Consider the following 17,805-nt stretch of genomic DNA (forward strand, 5'->3'; position numbering starts at 1 on the left):
AAATAATATATTTTGCGATTACACTTCGAGTATTATTCATGCTTTTGGTTTTATTTTGGTATTCCCAGTACAGTCCCGTTCATGTTCATGTATTTTGCGTCAATTGTACATGTGTTGCAATTCATGCATAGGACAATATGTATTCGGAAGCCCCCAATTGAATATTTCTTTTGTCGGATGATCTTCTCGAAATGCGCCTTATGAAATGAATCACACATTTTTTTAAATAGTCTATAAATAAAATGTGTCTGTGATGTCAAAATATTTTGACCAAATTGATAATCTGATTTGACGATAAAAACTTGAAAAAAGTAGTCCACATATCTTTTGGTAGTTAAAAAAGTGAAAATCTCGCAAAAAAATATTTGCAATGATGTGCAAACAATAAATAGCAATATCAAAGTGCACATTGCAAAATAATGTTCGAATATATCCATTGAAGATTAAATATTTAAACGGGGCTGTTTTCTATAAATAATTGCTATCGATACTTTATGTTATTGTTTAGTCGTGCCTGATTTTTGTTTAAGTCATGAAAAATTCTTATCAATAATATAATTTTTTATTCAATAATACACAGCACAGTTATCATGAATTTCTTGAATACTGATTTTATTTCATTCTCCTATTCTCATTCGTATATAAAAAACTCTGTTTACATTTTATTTTCATCAATATTTATCGTCTGGTGTCCAATTGTGCTCTGATATGCTCTTTTAAAAGATTTAGAGAAAATAGAGTCATTTATGTCGTCACATAAACGGGTAGGCGAATACTATCAGACAATTCTACGAACATTATCGTTAAATATGCGCCATCAAATTACATCAACGCACATTTTATTAAAAAAACTGAATACATTGTACTGTTGTATCGTCGTTAAAAGTCCAATTTTTATGATGTGAGAAAAAAAATCCCATAAAATTGAAACGCAGAAAAAAGTCATTCGAAGGCATCATCATTGCGTCCTTTTCTAGGTCCTTTTTAATATGTTTATCTTTCGAAAGATTCGTTTTGTGTATTTTCTTCGATTCCCAAAAAGGAAGAGTTTGTGAAATTTTCAAGAAAATATGAAAACGTATTAAAACTCATTGTTAGTTTTAATCTAAAAGAAAATGTGCATTGTGTTATTATGTGCAATACATAATGACCAATAATGACCACATGCAAGATGTAACATTCTACATGGATTCTTGTTCGATTCAAAGAAGATATTTGCCGCGTTAAAGTCGATTCTAAGGCAATGCTGTGTTGTTGTATCACATTTTGCTTTCACTAAGCATGAAGCATGTGGTTTTGAAAAGACAACGTGCAACGTTACGCACATTCTAACAATACAATGATTCAAATTCGGCATCGGCATACACAAGGTAGAGTGAGAATGAAACAAAAATGACGCCGTCGGCAAAGTCTCAAACAATAGGGACAAAGATTTCGACGAAAAACAATAACAAAGGCAAATCCAAGAAACATCTGTTCCTTGTATGTAGTTGTGTGTTGTATGCACGTGTATGTGTGCATGCACACCAACTACTCCAGTTTCTTCAAGACATTGAATGCGTTTAATGGCCAAAATATTGTGCAAAAGCAAATACGATGTGTGCAATCATCAATTCAAATTATTTGTGATTCCTTTGACCCATGACTGTTTTGTTTACTTATATAATTTTCGCCGAATATTGATATCAATGACGCACATTGGTTAACACAAAATTTCTCATAAAATTCAGTTGAACCAGTTGTGCTTCTTATCATATTCGCCGAACAATAAAACACATTTTATCGAGATGGAATTTCCGCCAATGCATTAACTGGTTGCGATCTGGTTGTCGTTCTTCAGTCGTTAAACAGACGTGAATAAAGCAAGACCGCTGTTATAAAAAGTTATTTTGTTTAAAAACACATTGCAGAAATAACGACAATTCTTTTTGCGCCTTATTGGAATTTATTCGCTAAAAAGCAACAACAAGTTAACGTTGAATGAACGAATCATCGTAAAAATAACTGCATGTGATCTTTGCAATTAGGAGTTCAATAATTTTTACGAGCGTTTGACGGTTGTTTTTATTTTCGTGCGATGATTGTAATAATCGATGGAGTGTGTCGTATTATGTGCATTTATTAGTTGAAAGAGTGCATTTAAGTTCAACCGAAAAATTCAATGTCAATGTTTCAGTAGAAACAGACACAGAGACATAGTCATAGAAACAGAGAGCAAAAAGAGAGAGAGAGAGAGTGAGTGTGGTTCACATGTACCGGCGCATATATATATATGGATGCATTCAAACCTGTTGTCTGTGTAAAATATACATTGAAAGTTATGGTTGTAGTGGTGTGTCTGTGAACACTTCGATTCCTGTGAATTTAGAGGGTGAGCGTACACAAAGTAACCAAGCCATACACAAAAATTTAGGCGCGCGTCGAATTCTCACGTGTATTTTGAACACTCGCATCTATATATAACGTATAAACAGATAAACAGAGCAAATCCACTTTTTTTCTATATACTTACAATAATATATTATTTTCCGTACTCCTTCGCTAATAAAAGTGCAGTGTTATTGGAGTTGCCGTTTTTTTTGGCACGTGAATCGGGTGTGGTGTGTGCAACCGTTTTCATAATTTATTGCAAACAGTACAAAAAAAGAGCTGCCAATCGATTTTTTGGTTGAGTTCGTGTTTTGTTGACTTTCAGTTGCAGATTGTTGTTGTTGGCACATTCGTTTTGCTCTATATTTTTATTATTCGTTCGTTACATATCTTATTTTTTTTTGTGTGCATCGGCGAATCATCGTACTTCAATTTATAGTTGGGAAATTTGTGACAATAATTGCCTCAGCGAAAATATTTATATCTTTCGAAAGAATTTTTACCGATCACAAACAACAAGAGACAAAAAAATCATTTACATTGAATCAAATTAACAAGAAAAACACATGGTGGTGAACTCACTTATAGAGCAATTCAATAAAAAAAAAGTGATTCGACAAAAAAAAGTAGTTGGAATTTTTACGGTGAACAGAGTTATTGCGAAACAAACATCAATATGGAACATTTAAGAAGTATTTGTCATTTGAAATAAGCGATTTCAGTTGAATCGCAAAGAAAGGATCGAAAATATTCAAAAGCGTCTCTGTTCGCAATGGCCAAAACGCATGAAATGCTACTTGATGTTAAATTGGATTTTAAAGACGTAAGAAACGACAATTTTTTGAAGGTACGTTTTCGATAATATTTTGTGATGTGAAATTGACCTTAGTTGGAAAACAAAATATCAATAAAAATATTTTTTAAATATTTTTCGACAATTTATGTATGTGTGTGTGTGTGTGCTTGTTTTTTTCTTCATAGAATTGGGTGAACTGGATGAAATGCTTGGTAAAAATTGAAGCGATCGAGTGTTTTCCTTGCTATTTGAAAATTGAATTCTATCATGAGGATGATGTTTCTCGTGAATATCCGATTAGTGTTATTCGGATCAATATACCTGGTGTTCGAGTCGGTTCGGCAGCATCACGTACAAAATCCTATACGTATGGCGTTTTCTGGAAAAGCAATCGAAAGCGATGTCGATTGTTTTTGGCATTCCAAGACAAACAATCGTGCTCAACACACATGAAATGGCTGAAACAATCCATTGATTCATTGGAAAACTACCGAAAAGGTATTTATATTTTGAATTTTGTTTACATTTCATTTACGATACACAACAACAAAAGTTATATTTGGTTTTGGGTTTATTATTGTTGACGATTAAGTTATTGTTATGGTTTGGGTTGAGGGTTTTCCGTTACAATAATTGTATGCGAACTAAATTTTTTACAGGAATGTGTGAGAATCCACGCATAAATCGTTCACTTATAAATGTGGTCAAGTTTAACGATGAAGATGATTCACAGTTCGACATATCGAAAGGAAGTCTTAATGACACACTCACTGATCGTGATATGAATGATATACTCGGTCCACTGCCTGACATTCCAGTTAACCATGATATGTCAAGTCGGCTATCAGTTCGACGTTCTTCTGGTTGCTCCGGAATTTATGAAGAAATTTTGGATACATCTGATGTCAGTGTGTAAGTTTCTATCATTGTGCTTGTTTTTTTTTTGTTCACGTCAATAAATGGTTTTGGGATTAATTTTGGAAAAAACTCGATTTGTATTTTAGAAGAAATGAGCATGAATCACGTGGATCGGTTGTGTCTGGAATTTATGTTGATATGTCTTCAGCGCCACTCAAAATGTAAGTGCTGAACAAATCTACAATTAATGTATATATTTAATGTTGGCTAAGAGAATACTGAATAATTGGTGCTTTCTTTTTCGTAAAAATAGAAATGAAAGTGCTGAACAACCACCACCGTTACCTCCCCGACGGCAAATCAATCACGTCTATACGTCGATCAATTCACAAACGGTCGCAATAGCAGCAGCTTCCAAGAGCCGTAAATCGGCTTGGAATTTGAAAAATGTATTTGGCCGTACGAAAGAAACATCGAAAAATGGTAAAATAAACGATGTTCCAAAAAGTCAAACAGCAGCATCCATATCGAAATTGTGTTCAAACAATTTTGAATCAAACTTATTGGTAAACTGTACAAATAGTTTTTCAACGCCCGATCTAACAAATATCAACGTCGAACCGAAGAAAACAACATCGGCCACCAAATGTGAATGTGAAGAAACCGATTTAGATGTTATGGATATCGAACGTTCCAATTCGCTGAATTGTTCAAGTAGTCAATTCACATGCCGTCCACCACCATTAAACATATCAGACAATATACTTTGGTCTCACAATCTTTCGCTTACATTAACATCAACCGTTGACTCGTCGGCCATAAATTTGGTCGGAGCAAATGTAAACAATCGTGATTCATTTTTGGGTCGTGACATTTCCGGATACTGTCGTATGGCGCCAATTCTAAATGATACCGATCGATTTAAAATGATTCGTACATCAACCACACATTTCGAAGAAGATCAACTGAATAAATTGAATCAAGGATTTGACAATGCATCCGTTTATTGTGCAATGGCACCGATTTTACCGAAAATCGATCAATCGTCCATATTGAAAATCGATGCCGACTCAACATCAACGTCGAACATCTTGAAACATATAACATTCGAAAGACAATTTGATTTTGATGAAGAACGTCCCATATCGATTTTAGATAGTTCAATGAAATCGGTTGATAATTCAAATAATGCTTCATCATCGCTCAGCGATATCACAAGCTCATCGGGTGTTAGCAGCTACGATGGTAATGCTGCAATGTTAAATACAAGATGTTTTACACCGGAAACCACCAACAATACAACCGTTGATTCGCATGAACACGATGATGCAATATCATTAACGTACACCGAATCGCCACCACAAAGTGCAAAATTATCTCAACATATCAATGAAAATCCATTTAATTTTCAATCATCGAAATTTGATGAGAAAACACCATCATACTTTCCGAATGAAAAGTTTTCACCCGTACATGATACCATAAAATACATCGTTTATAATAGTATTAAGAATGTAAAACAAACACCGAAAACAAATCGTCGCATACCCAGCGAACCAGTTGCAATACCACTTAATAATAAGGAAAGCAATCATGAGGCCGGCAATAATTCGGGACATTTTAAAAATGTCAAGAAGCAAACATGCAAAGGTGTATTGAAAACACCAACATCAGGCAAAATACAAAAGTATAAACAACGCCGCGGTTCAATTACCGAAAATAATGGCACCCATATTGAACATCATCCAACTGCAATTGCGTACAAAAATGAAAATTGGTATTGTGACATGAAATCGTATCAAACAATGGCTGAAAGTTACAAATACGACACATTACCATCATCATTCGATTCGAAAAACGTACTCTCACATTTGGATCCGAATACAAAATACGAACCGAATCGACATGCAAACTTCGAGAAAAATTCCAAAGCAACTAAATTGAAATCATCACCACGCCGTATTTATAATAAATGTGCCAATTTGGCAATTCGCATGAAAACACCACCATCAACACCAACCGAAATGACACCAGATGATCAACTCAATAGCAGCATCGACACCGTTATGCGCTCCAATAAAAGTTACCACATGTCAAACGATGGATCAAGCAATGGCTTGATTCGTTCATGGGCACGTTTTCGTAAAATTGATTTTTCACCATTGAAAACAAAAATCAACAGCATCTGGCAACGACCAAACACCGAAACATTCAATTAGAACAGTAAGCATAGATAGATAGATAGATAGAAGATATACCAATTCGTACACGAACATCGCAAACAAACTAGGAAAATTCATGTTACATGTTAACCAGTTGCTTCTTTAATGAAATATTTATCGCTTATATTTACTAAGTATATAAAGTAAAACGCTTTTTTAACGAATGTTATTATTGTTTGCTTCCAATTGAGAAATGCTAAACAAAATAATTACCATTTAGTTAATGATAGATAATAAGAGCGAGATAGAGAGCGATACAACGAATGTAAATTCATAAATAAAAAACTAAAATAACATATATCCTTTGAATAGAGAGTGTGAAAAAAAAGATATGCGCTTTAGATAGCTTCCAAATGCCGTGCCTACAAATCAATTAAGAAAAATAGAGAGAGAGAAAGAGATAAAAATGATCATGAAATTATCGCATCGATTTATTATTTATTCCTTTCGGTTTATTATTTGCAAATTTATTTGAATAAAAGCAAAATAAAAAAAGCATACATCGAGCTTGTTCATTGATAAAAACACAGATGGTTGTTTTATTTCTATTTCAGTCGTATTTAATAGTCATTTTAGCGGAATTTCTAATTTCTGATGAATCAGTGCCGATATCACTTTTCGGCAAATGACCTACAAATCTGCAAACGTAAAATACAAACAAACCGCACGATTCATTTACATAATGCCAATCTGTGTATACAAATATCACACAGAAAAAAACCCGCATATACACACATACAATACATCCGGCTGTGAAAGGTTAAGTGTTTCTTTCTTTTCGCCAGCACTAGAACAAATAGTGTGCACTATGCTTTGAAATCAACGAACTTGATAATGCTCTTGCGTTGACCCACAAAAATGAAATTCGATACGATTTATGTTCGAAAAACATGCACATAAATCATAACACCACCAATGGTGGTCATGAACCAGCACCGATGAATCGCACCGACAATGGGGAAAAAATGGCCCTGACAATCTGATGAAGAGTGAAAAGAAGAGAAGTGAAAAAAAAAAACTTTCTCCGTCCATGCCAGTCACACCGTATTTATCTCATATGCGGGCTGTATGTCGCATTGCATGTATTGTTTGTTGACCATCAATGCTCTCGATGACGAAGACGACTACGACGACGATGATATGATGATGGTGATTGTGTGTGAGTTAGAAAATATGTGGTAATTCCACTTATTGCTTAAATAATATTGCTTCACCGAGTCTCGTTGTATGTATCATGGTAAAAGTACAATTTGCTTATTTCTTCTTTCTTTTTTTCTGACAACACCTCTACGGATGCATTGTCTTTATGGTACGCATTTCATGCGGCACACCGAATTAATAATCATTCACTCATAATCGATGTAGAAAATGTAAATATCTACGTTCCCATTTATGTTGCATATATTGTTCGCACGCACACACAATGGCTCACATTTTGTGCGGCATGTGTTTATTTCGTTTTGCGTCAGTGCAGCGATCACAACGATTTAAGTCTTTGTTCACGTTCGTCACTTTTCTTCCAGCAACGACAAAAAAAACGAAAGTGTTAATCGTACCAAATGTATCTTGACAGTGTGCTTGACGAGTTTGCAATTTATTAGAAGATACACGAACATTTCGTCATTTTTTTCATTCATTTACTGTGTTATAGTTGTTCTGTCTTGCAATTCAATTATGGATTCACTTCGATCGTGGAAATTGATTGGCATTATGTTAGTTTGTATTGTATATTGTTTGAATAATAATCTTGCATCGGCCGTTGCAATCGATAGTCTCAACGAAAGCGAAAGTGATACCCATGATTCATTCAATCCAAGTGAAATTTGGTCACCTCTACTCGAAGAGCTTACAATTAAGTAAATAATTGTTTTTTGTGTTTTTTTTTTTCTGAAAAATTCCAACGGCCAATAACGTCGTGAAACTAGATGAAATTGGACACTATATATAACGTGTGTAATATAATGTGTACTTTTTTTGCAGTTCAAATGTAACCCGGCAGGCTCGAGCATTACAATCATCGTACAAATATATTCCCACATCAAATAACTATCTCAATCGACGTGTGGACAATCTCATGCCATTGGGACCGGCAGCCTTGAAGCAAAATTTCAATTTCAATGGTCCAAGCAACAGTGGCAGTCGACCAAATAATTTTTTTAACAATCGTATATCACAAAATGGTCCCGAAGTATCCGAAACGGATTTGTATTTACTGAGCGCCATCGAGAAATTGGTGTATCGTGTTGATTATATGGAGCGACGCTTACGCAAAACCGAACAACTTGTTTACTATTTGATGGCTGGAAATAATGAACATAAAAAGGAAACATATGGTAACTATGAATGGGTTAACTTTCTTTATGTAATTGTATGCATTGTATGACCTTTCTTTTTGAAAACTTAGAAAAACCATGCGCAATGAACTTCACACGAATCGGAGACAATTGTTATTTGTTCGTGGTTAATCAACCGGCAAATTGGAAAGCAGCCAATAGCGTATGTCGATCATATGGTGCACACTTGGCCGAACTGGATGGTTCGAATGAAAATAACGATATGGCCGCCTATTTATTGAATCATCAACAACTTTTGAATGGACATGGTAACTTTTGGTTGGGCGCATTGAACCCGGGACTTTTATGGATTTGGTCATCTTCAGCACGTCCAGTTAATCCCAATGTTAATGTAACCCAAATACATAAGATCAATCAAGCGGATACGGTAATGCCAAAGGTCACAACCAAAATAAATGACGATAGTAGGAAGGGATTGAAAAAGGGATCGAACACAAATTCAACGGTCATTCCGATTGAAAAGAAAATTGAAAACACAAAAATAACTAACAAACCACCAACGAATGAGAAAGATATGAAAATTGAAGGGAATGGCCGGTGTTTGGGTTTATCGTATAGGGCGGACAAACACATTTATCAATTGTACGGTCTTGATTGTAACGGCCAGCAACGGTTTGTATGTGAGCTACCACAAGATCATATTGACAATGAAATCGATCGCATCGCCAAAAAACTATTCCATTAAAATTAAATTATGCTCTTTTTTATCTCTATTTATTTTTGTATTTATTCTATTTATTATAGATCTTCTTTTTTTCTTCTCTTTGATTATTTGGAAAAATATTCGTTCGCAAATTTGAAAAATATGTACATACAATAATTAAATTTTTTACATTATAGACTTGGTTTTACTTCGTTTTTGTCTCAGTTTCTCATGAAGCATTGAAAAAAAAAATTTAAAAAATCAAAACGCAAAATGTTCTTTCAGATCAATTTTTGGCGGCGGTTGGAATATTTCGTAAAACTTTTTTCCCTTTTGCAACCAAATTTAGAAGAATGCCAAATTGTTTCTCATGATGTTTTGGATACTAATTGTGAGTTTTATTTATTGTGAAGGTGGTGAAATATATACGGAACGATTCGAAGATTTAAATGTTACAATTTATTAATGCGAATGGTATTCCTGGCCAATTGGAGAACAGCGCATGCTGCCAATCATTTTAATGAGTCTTCATGATTCGTTTGTTTTGAAAGGTTTTGGAAATATTGTGTGTCCAAGAGATTTATTTAAAAATGTAACTTCTCAATTTTAAGTATAAAATAAAAGGCGTTGATTTATACAAACTTGAATTGATTTTCAGCTGTGTCACGCAACATTTACGCAAATTTGTATAACTGAACTATTTCAAAAGCTTTTTTATTGTTGATTTGTGCACTAGTTAGCATTTCTATGTGATTTAAGATCTATTGTAAGTTCACTTGTTCAATTTCTCTTAAATTCAAAGGACTAATTGGTTGAAATTGTTTTTATGATATTTATAATTATATTCCTCGTAAAAATTACATATTATCACTTATTAACCAATTGGCAGTACTGCTCTGTTGAAAAAATAAATGACATGGGGCTCAATGTGAAACGTGCCACCCTAATACTGAAAAGAAATAAATTAGCGTCGGATCTGGTGGGCTAGAGCCCTCGTGTAAAATTTCCAGAGCGTTGTTAAGACTATTTTTTAATTTTCTTTTACATTAAGTTAAACTTACTTTATGGCTTTTTTGACGCCCATTTTATTTTTTACCTTCAGACATTATAATATTAGGGAAAATCGAAACGATCCTCCAAAGTTGACTCATTCCATTATTTTTTTTTATGTAGATCTCTGCACATATACTAAGAAATAAAAGTGAATTTGACTTTATTAACAAGAAATCTTTTATTTTTGCATTTGAATTTTTCGTAATTTTTCATTGTGGTTTTTGTTACATTTTGTTTGTTTCAATGAATCAATTGAGAAAAAAATATGTTTCTAGAGTGTTCTAATTTACTTGATTTCAAATGTGGTTTTTGTTAGTTTTCGTCTATCTTTAGAATTTGAAAAAATATGTAAATAAACATAAATTGATTTGAATTAAAATCTCATCCGAAATTGATGTGGATGTTTTAGTTTCTTAAAAGAAATTGGACGTCATTATTGCGCCAAATTTGGCGGAAAGAATGGTATTATTTGTGTGGCAAATTAATATTAATAATAATAATCAATGAAAAATTACAAGACATTTCGAAAAGAAAAAAAATGAATCAGTTCACTGCGAATGCATTTAAAAATTGAATTCGAAGCAGATATACATATTAATAGATTCTCCAGTGTATTCAATCCACAGAGGACCACACAATATTCTCTCAGGTTCTTTTTTTTTCAATAGATTTACTCAATAAAAAATATGAATTTCTTTCTTAAATAAGTTTAACAAAAACCGTTGTCAAAGGTGATGATCGGGGCAGGAGGAGAGTGTTTAAGCTGAAACAGCAGCAACAGACGCCGCTAATTCTCGATAAGCATCTTCCAATGCTTTTTTCTGGTCAGCCGACAGACTATTCAAACAGGCTTGGAATACATCCGGACTCTGTTCAACTTGTTTGACAATTTCCAACATACGACGCCCAACCGCGTGAGTTGCTTCGATTACCTCATTAAAGTATGCTTCGGCTATAATAGCCACAATGCGTGGCAAATTTGAATTGTTTGCACCTAAAATGATGGGATGGTTGGCTTGAATCAGATCGCATAAGTATCCGTATACGTGCGGTGCTTCTTCTTCATCTACTATGACTGGCAACCAATTGAACCTAATGAATGAAAGAAATAAACAACAATTGAACGGATTTAAAGAAATTAAGCTTCATTTAAGACTCACCACAAATGAATCAGTTCGTCAAGATTTGTTAATGCCGAGTTATTGTATTTCAAGATTTTCGTAATGGCCGATATGGCATTCTCTGTTGGATTTATATTTTCTGGTTCTCGGCTTTGTGGTGCGTTGACAATTTCAGCCAAAGTTGGAACACATTGAGCGCAAGGTACAGCGAATTGATCACCACCAAACTGTGCCACAAAATGAAATTTCAAATAAATATATTTCTTTCGACAATTGTTGACTCATTTGAATCGAAATAAATTTACCTGAGCTAAAACACCGCAACCGTATGTTGCCGCTTGTCTAACCTCTGGGCTTTTATCTTTGGTGTATTCCAACAGTGGTTGCAGGAAAATGTGTTGATATTGGGCGCAAAGTGGTCCACAGAATTCTATTCATACACAAAAAAAAAATACGTTTACATTTTGGCGATAAAAAAAAACATGTGAAAAATCCTACCAATAACTTCATCAAATATGCATAATCCCCATTGCCGGTCTGCCCATGGTCCACTTGGATCCAATAATTTAACAAAACTTTGTGCGACACGATCGAAGAACGGTAGGAAATTGGTTGTATATGTCTTGAACAATGCATGAATGATATCGGCAATTTTCGATAATACCAAAATATCATTGTCATCCTCTTCAGCCAACTGCTCCTCAACACCATCGTCATAATCCTCTTCGGTACGTGCCAATGCTCTCTTCTCTTCGCGCTCAAAATGTTCGCCCATGAATTTTTGTATAACCTTCAGTACATTTTCCATTGCCTCGGGTGACAAACAATTTGGTCCAAGTGTTTCAATGCTGCGCGCCAACGAATGAAGTAATTCGGCCAGCACATCGATTTCTGGCTCTGAATCGATAGCCTTCAATAATTCTGGGCATATATACAACCACATTCCTTCCAAATATTGAGGTCCTTTGATTTTGGCGCAATCCAATAGATATGGAATCGATTCGGCGGCAGCAGAACGAACGCCATCGTGGAAATAGAATTTTAACATTGGCACCATCAAGCGTACAACTTCTTCGGCATATTCAGCAAAACCGTCTTTCAATTCGCGTGCATAACACACCAACATTTCGCAGGCGCACGCTTTATCGTCCATGCCGGCTGTTCGGATGGCAAAGTTTTGTTGTTCGCCTAAATTTATATAAGACCAGTCAGCATCGTTTTCAATATCTTCGATTTCATCGTTGTCGAGCATTGTAACATTTGGCTTGAGGGCGGCCGTTCGCATCACGGGACCCATTACTAATGGCAAATATTGTTCGAATTGTTTGCCCAAAATTTTGCACATACGTGCCCAGGCGCTGATCAAATACGATGTTTGCGGATCATCGTCAGCCAGTTCACCTTCGGTGTGTGTTTTCAAAAGCAATTCCATGACGGCATTTGCGTCATTCAAAAATACGTCCCGGCCAACCGATAAACCAATTAAACTAACGCATTCGATTGTTTTGCCGCGCAACATTCGCAATTCTTCACTTGTACCATGCTCAATGATATATTTGAGACACGGCATAAAGCGGTCGTAATATGGAATAAAATCTTTTTCAACTGTATCGGCGACGGATGCAATTGTCGTTACAATCTAAAATTTAATTATTGTTTTGTTTTTTTAAATCGAATTGATTGAACTAAATCAAATGGTTATGTTTGTTATAATTACCTGTTCTAAAACGAGCTTAGTTCCTGTTTCTACCAGTTGTTTGAATTTATCGTTCAAAATTCCTTCCAATTTTTTCATGATATCGTCCAAGTATTTGGTGAGAATGACTTTCGGACAATCTTCGCTAAAATTGACCAATGCTGCACCAGCATGAGCTTGAACCCGTGGATTGGCCACATCACCGAGCAAATTCAACAAACCAGGAACGACTTGTTCGTGGAATTTTCTTTCGAATGTTGGCGCAAAATCGGTTGACATTTGTCCGATTGCGTTACATGCAGCGTAACGTACACGCGGATGTGGATCGGCCAAATAATTCAAAACACCACGCATAATATCATCTAACATAAGTTCCATTTGTTTGTGTGAACCTTCGCCAACGGCCGAAATGGCCATCAATGCAGCATAACGTTGTTTCCAATCGGTATGACTAAGCATCTGTGGAATGATCTTAATGATGTGTGGCAACACAATCTTTCCACCCAAACCACAGGCCAAGCGATCCAATGCCGATTCGGCCATACAATTGTTATCGCTGTTGTCTTCTTCGGTAATTTCATCTGAGACTGCCCAGTTATCGTCGTGTTCAATGTCGGTCATCATTGCCAAAACAGCCGGAATCAATACTTCAATGCAAAATTAAATTCAATTTAAATTAATATAAATATGTTCTCCTGAATATGTTTTCAACAAAAAAGAAATTGTTCCAAAACTAAATCCTACCTTCGATATATTTGCCGGCATGTTTGCGTACCATTGCCGGTGCATTTTCCGAAAATGAAACGATGACTTCGAGTGCTAAATGTCGCCATGAATCCTCAACTTCTGGATTGCTAAATACTTTAATGCACATATCAAAGATGAATTCGATTTGTGAGCGCAAAAATTTCGGACAATTTTCGGCCAATTCAATCAATAATTTCAACAATGTTTGATCATCTTCAGCCTTTATACTTTCAGCGGTGATGAAAATAATACGTGTCAATAAATCGGCAAAATGTTTTAATACATCGTTGTCTTTTGCGTGACGATTGATAAATGCGCCGACCGCACAAACGGCCTGAAATTGAACCTCGGGACTTGAGCTTGGATCCATTGATTTTTGAAGCATTTGTTTGATTAATTCCATGTATTGTGATTCCAAATTGCCGAAAATGCCTGGTACGCCGGTGAAAATGCGCAATGCTGACTCTTGTAATTGAACATTTGGCGAATTGGCGCATTGAAACATAAAGCTCAAAATTTCCGTCCATTGATTGTTTCCATCATCGTCGATTAAATTCCGTGATACTTCGGCAACTACTTCACAAATTTTACGCCGAAGTTCTGGATTCACATCTTGTTGCACGGCTAATAAAATTTGTTGACGAAATTGAGCTTGCTGCTCAACCGGTAACTAATCAATATCAAAACAAAAACAAAAAAAAAAAAAAACAATGTAAGGTCAATAGAATATACCTAACCTTAAAATAGGTTCATTTTTAAGGTGAAAAGATAGAACGTATACAAATTTTATTTTAAAAAAAAAAGAAAGAATACCAATTCATTTGATACTTACGGCTGTGTAAAATTCTTGAAATTCCGATGAAAATAGTCGTCGAAGTATGACTGCGGCCATATGCCGTACATCATCTTTTAAGGTGTTCGTATGCAATGCAGTCAACAATTGAGTCACCTTGACGTCAACTGGAAGATTGTTGTATTGCTCCTATCAAGTGCAGAATAAAAGAAGAAGAAAAAAAGTGGAAAAAATGCTTCATATTATAATGTATACAGCTTTTGTATAATAAACATTCATCACATTTTCTTATTTCCATTCGTTCGCATTCAAAATATCATCCAAAAATATGGTTCTGATGGAAAAGTCCAGAACAAATTTAAAAAAAAACTAACTATCTCTTTTTGCGGAACAAAAAATACGGCGAAATCATTAGAAAGAAAGAAAGAAAGAAAATTTCACACATCACATGCAATTTATAGGTTATATCAATGAGATTACTCATATATGTATATATATCATAAACACGCTATTGGTCTTCGTGCCGTTTTCTTTTTTGTTCGGTTCTTTTTATTTGTCATAGTACACAAGAGAAACCACGTTGTCTGTCTGATTCACTGCACATTGCGGACATTTTTTTTACCTTGATTTTAACAACTGTTTTTTAGACACTCAATGATCACGGAACAATTTTTGATTTTCACATTGTATTGCACACATTTTTTATTAAATAAATCACTTACCTCAGCACTAGCTCTGAGCGCATTGTCAACCGAAAGTAATGAATTTAATATTTGACTGAAATCAGTTTGCTCTGCCGCCATTGTTCTCCGTACAAAATATTAAACGTAAAAGAACTTGCCGTTTTTTATTCCTCTCTCACTAAACTTACAGCTTGTTCTGTCCAACCAATCTTTTTTTTTGGTATACTCTCGATGTATATGTGTGTATGTGTATGAGTATTGGCGCGCGCGACGAGCATTGAAATGTGTGTTGTGTTCCGTGCAAAAATATCGAAACGAATGAAATGCGGTCTTACTCTGTCACAAATACTATTAATGCATAGAAACGCTGCGTTTCTCGCTCCATGGGCATGTGCGTTATTCCATCGAAACTATACAATGGCATCACCGACGAATGTTTGACATTTCAATTTCGAGCGCGAACCTAACGCAGCAAACGCTGTGGAATCGAATTTTGTTTACCAATTTTTCGACCCCACAAACGGTTTTACACTTTGGAACGAATTTACAGTTTAAAATTTCGAATTTTCACCAACTATTAGTGAATCTTATGACCACTTTAGCACACTTTTCTCTCCATTGCGAACTGTATATTTGAATTTCACCGCCTCTCAGTTAAGAAAAACGGAACATTGGAAACGTCACACCACTGTGGCAACTGACAACTAAAATTTTGTAAAGTTTTTGTTTTGATTAGGTTACTTTGATTCGAGTAATTGTCACTGTGTGTTGTTGTTTTTTTTTTTATTGCGAATAGTGAGACTGCCTTTGTTGTTGTTTTATTAGCAAATCGTGTGATTTCATATCAAACTTTCAATCAATAGTATTTTGAAACTTTTTTTTAGTTTTAAATGTTATATCGTTCAAGTGTGCTGAGAATTTTTGAGAATTATCTAAAGGACTCTCATTTAAATCAATTTAATTCCATCAAAAGGTATTCGGTATTGCATATGGACTTTGTCTCGTTGCAAAGAAAAAAAAAGAAGCAAATAAAGGAAACAATCTATTTTGCAGATTTTTATCAAACAAAATGTCTGATGAAAACGGTGTATTTAACGGTACGCTTGACCGATATAATGGCATCACAATTGATACGGAAAATGAAACGGTGGTTGAAGGATTTTCCGAAAAGTTAAAACGTATGTAGTATACATTCCAAGTAATATTATGTAAGAAAATATTTTATTCATGACCTTTGAATAGATTCACTTGAACACTGGCAACAGAGGTCAATGGGAACGATTTGGTTCAAGGTGAAAACCAGTCATGCACAAATTGTACCAACACTCGTTGAGGTGAATGAGTTTTCTTTTATTTTTTTGGGAATTTTTAATCAAATTAAATCGAATTTTGTTTCGTTTAGAATGGCTTCGATTTTCACCATGCGAAAGAGGGATTTGTTATGATGTACAAATGGTTGCCAGTAAATTTATCGGCAAATATTCCTGTGTATGCTCATACAATGGTTGGTGTTGGCGGTTTGGTTGTGAATGATCAGAAACAAATACTGACAATCAAAGAAAATCGGGCAATTGTTCAGGGTGCTTGGAAACTGCCAGGGGGTTACGTTGAACCAAGTATAAAAATTTGTTGTGATTTTGATGGTTTTTATTTTGAATCAAAATTTCAATTTTGTTTTTGTTTTTCATTCAAGATGAACATTTTGTGGACGCTGCGATTCGTGAAGTGGCTGAAGAGACGGGAATTGAAACAAAATTTGATTCTTTGGTATGCGTTCGACATGCAATGGGTGGAAATGATAAAATTAAAATCGGATTTGGGTGTTCCGATCTATATTTTGTGGTCGCTTTAAAGCCACAAACTCAAGAGATAACGAAATGCGAACGAGAGATCGCTCGATGCGAATGGATGGATTATGATAAATATTTGCAGCATCCAAATGTGCACCAAATGAATCGCTTATTTTTACAAACATTTATATCGAATGAAGAGAGGGGCATTAAATTATCATGCAAATCTTATACTCATGAATTGCTCAAAAGACAATACCAAATTTATTCCATCGATAATAATATCGGTAGCTCAAGTGTTCCAAAGGATGAATAGGTTTTATTTTTGTTCATAAAAATAACTTTTCTTTTGTTTTTTTTTTTACAAAACTACATTTTTGTATGTTATATTCATTTACTTTGTTGACATTTATTGGGAAAATATATAAATTTGAATTCAAATCAGTAAACAAATGATTTTATCTTTGCAATGGATCGTTTTTCTTTGTATTAACATTGAAATACCCTTCCAATGACTTGACATGAACACATGTGCAATGTCAAACGGAACGGAAAACTGGAAAGGATATATGTAATGTGAGGGTCGATTATACAGACTGAAAAGTATTCCCATCGCAGATGTTGTTATTGTCCTTGTTGTGCACACTTTGGTTTTCCTTTTCTAGCGCAATAGAAACGT

General features: G+C 34.8%; 4 protein-coding genes across 5 annotated transcripts; 3 read left to right on the plus strand and 1 right to left on the minus strand.

The window, feature by feature from the left end:
- Window positions 1-1,863: 1,863 nt before the first annotated feature.
- Window positions 1,864-6,685, plus strand: LOC116339812. 2 transcript variants are annotated; one of them, XM_031765870.1, is made up of 5 exons: window positions 1,864-3,217; window positions 3,352-3,664; window positions 3,826-4,078; window positions 4,171-4,245; window positions 4,338-6,685. In XM_031765870.1, the coding sequence occupies exons 1-5, from the start codon at window positions 3,143-3,145 to the stop codon at window positions 6,241-6,243; spliced, it is 2,622 nt and encodes an 873-aa protein (XP_031621730.1). In that variant the 5' UTR covers window positions 1,864-3,142; the 3' UTR covers window positions 6,244-6,685. The 2 variants fall into 2 exon arrangements, with proteins under 2 accessions (XP_031621730.1, XP_031621731.1); XM_031765871.1 differs by having other exon boundaries at window positions 4,174-4,245.
- A 1,036-nt stretch (window positions 6,686-7,721) lies between these two features.
- Window positions 7,722-9,292, plus strand: LOC116339683. The gene is made up of 3 exons (XM_031765710.1): window positions 7,722-8,102; window positions 8,227-8,579; window positions 8,651-9,292. The coding sequence occupies exons 1-3, from the start codon at window positions 7,921-7,923 to the stop codon at window positions 9,283-9,285; spliced, it is 1,170 nt and encodes a 389-aa protein (XP_031621570.1). The 5' UTR covers window positions 7,722-7,920; the 3' UTR covers window positions 9,286-9,292.
- A 1,196-nt stretch (window positions 9,293-10,488) lies between these two features.
- Window positions 10,489-15,656, minus strand: LOC116339424 (importin-5). The gene is made up of 8 exons (XM_031765285.1): window positions 15,376-15,656; window positions 14,693-14,842; window positions 13,858-14,530; window positions 13,135-13,760; window positions 11,916-13,056; window positions 11,723-11,847; window positions 11,457-11,644; window positions 10,489-11,388 (listed from the first exon to the last, which is right to left on the minus strand). The coding sequence occupies exons 1-8, from the start codon at window positions 15,454-15,456 to the stop codon at window positions 11,055-11,057; spliced, it is 3,318 nt and encodes a 1,105-aa protein (XP_031621145.1). The 5' UTR covers window positions 15,457-15,656; the 3' UTR covers window positions 10,489-11,054.
- A 462-nt stretch (window positions 15,657-16,118) lies between these two features.
- LOC116339425 (nudix hydrolase 2) lies at window positions 16,119-17,457 on the plus strand. Its single transcript, XM_031765286.1, has 5 exons — window positions 16,119-16,309; window positions 16,390-16,514; window positions 16,579-16,670; window positions 16,739-16,952; window positions 17,030-17,457. The coding sequence occupies exons 1-5, from the start codon at window positions 16,227-16,229 to the stop codon at window positions 17,440-17,442; spliced, it is 927 nt and encodes a 308-aa protein (XP_031621146.1). The 5' UTR covers window positions 16,119-16,226; the 3' UTR covers window positions 17,443-17,457.
- The last annotated feature ends 348 nt before the right edge of the window (window positions 17,458-17,805 follow it).

The sequence above is a fragment of the Contarinia nasturtii genome, unplaced genomic scaffold (genome assembly GCF_009176525.2).
Source record: "Contarinia nasturtii isolate CC-2019 unplaced genomic scaffold, AAFC_CNas_1.1 Cnas_scaffold_533, whole genome shotgun sequence".
NCBI lineage: Eukaryota > Metazoa > Arthropoda > Insecta > Diptera > Cecidomyiidae > Contarinia > Contarinia nasturtii.

What these genes read in the sequence shown, in the direction of transcription:
- LOC116339812 (XM_031765870.1), top strand. Translation starts at nt 3,143, where the DNA reads ATGGCCAAAACGCATGAAATGCTACTTGATGTTAAATTGGATTTTAAA. An exon ending in ATTGGAAAACTACCGAAAAG is followed by an intron (nt 3,665 to 3,825) that starts GTATTTATATTT and finishes AATTTTTTACAG; the next exon opens with GAATGTGTGAGAATCCACGC. An exon ending in GATACATCTGATGTCAGTGT is followed by an intron (nt 4,079 to 4,170) that starts GTAAGTTTCTAT and finishes TTTGTATTTTAG; the next exon opens with AAGAAATGAGCATGAATCAC.
- LOC116339683 (XM_031765710.1), top strand. Translation starts at nt 7,921, where the DNA reads ATGGATTCACTTCGATCGTGGAAATTGATTGGCATTATGTTAGTTTGT. An exon ending in CTCGAAGAGCTTACAATTAA is followed by an intron (nt 8,103 to 8,226) that starts GTAAATAATTGT and finishes CTTTTTTTGCAG; the next exon opens with TTCAAATGTAACCCGGCAGG. An exon ending in ACATAAAAAGGAAACATATG is followed by an intron (nt 8,580 to 8,650) that starts GTAACTATGAAT and finishes TTGAAAACTTAG; the next exon opens with AAAAACCATGCGCAATGAAC.
- LOC116339424 (XM_031765285.1), bottom strand. Translation starts at nt 15,456, where the DNA reads ATGGCGGCAGAGCAAACTGATTTCAGTCAAATATTAAATTCATTACTT. An exon ending in CTAAGCTCGTTTTAGAACAG is followed by an intron (nt 13,057 to 13,134) that starts GTAATTATAACA and finishes ATTAAATTTTAG; the next exon opens with ATTGTAACGACAATTGCATC. An exon ending in GACGAACTGATTCATTTGTG is followed by an intron (nt 11,389 to 11,456) that starts GTGAGTCTTAAA and finishes TTCATTCATTAG; the next exon opens with GTTCAATTGGTTGCCAGTCA.
- LOC116339425 (XM_031765286.1), top strand. Translation starts at nt 16,227, where the DNA reads ATGTTATATCGTTCAAGTGTGCTGAGAATTTTTGAGAATTATCTAAAG. An exon ending in ATTTTCCGAAAAGTTAAAAC is followed by an intron (nt 16,515 to 16,578) that starts GTATGTAGTATA and finishes ACCTTTGAATAG; the next exon opens with ATTCACTTGAACACTGGCAA. An exon ending in TTGTACCAACACTCGTTGAG is followed by an intron (nt 16,671 to 16,738) that starts GTGAATGAGTTT and finishes TGTTTCGTTTAG; the next exon opens with AATGGCTTCGATTTTCACCA.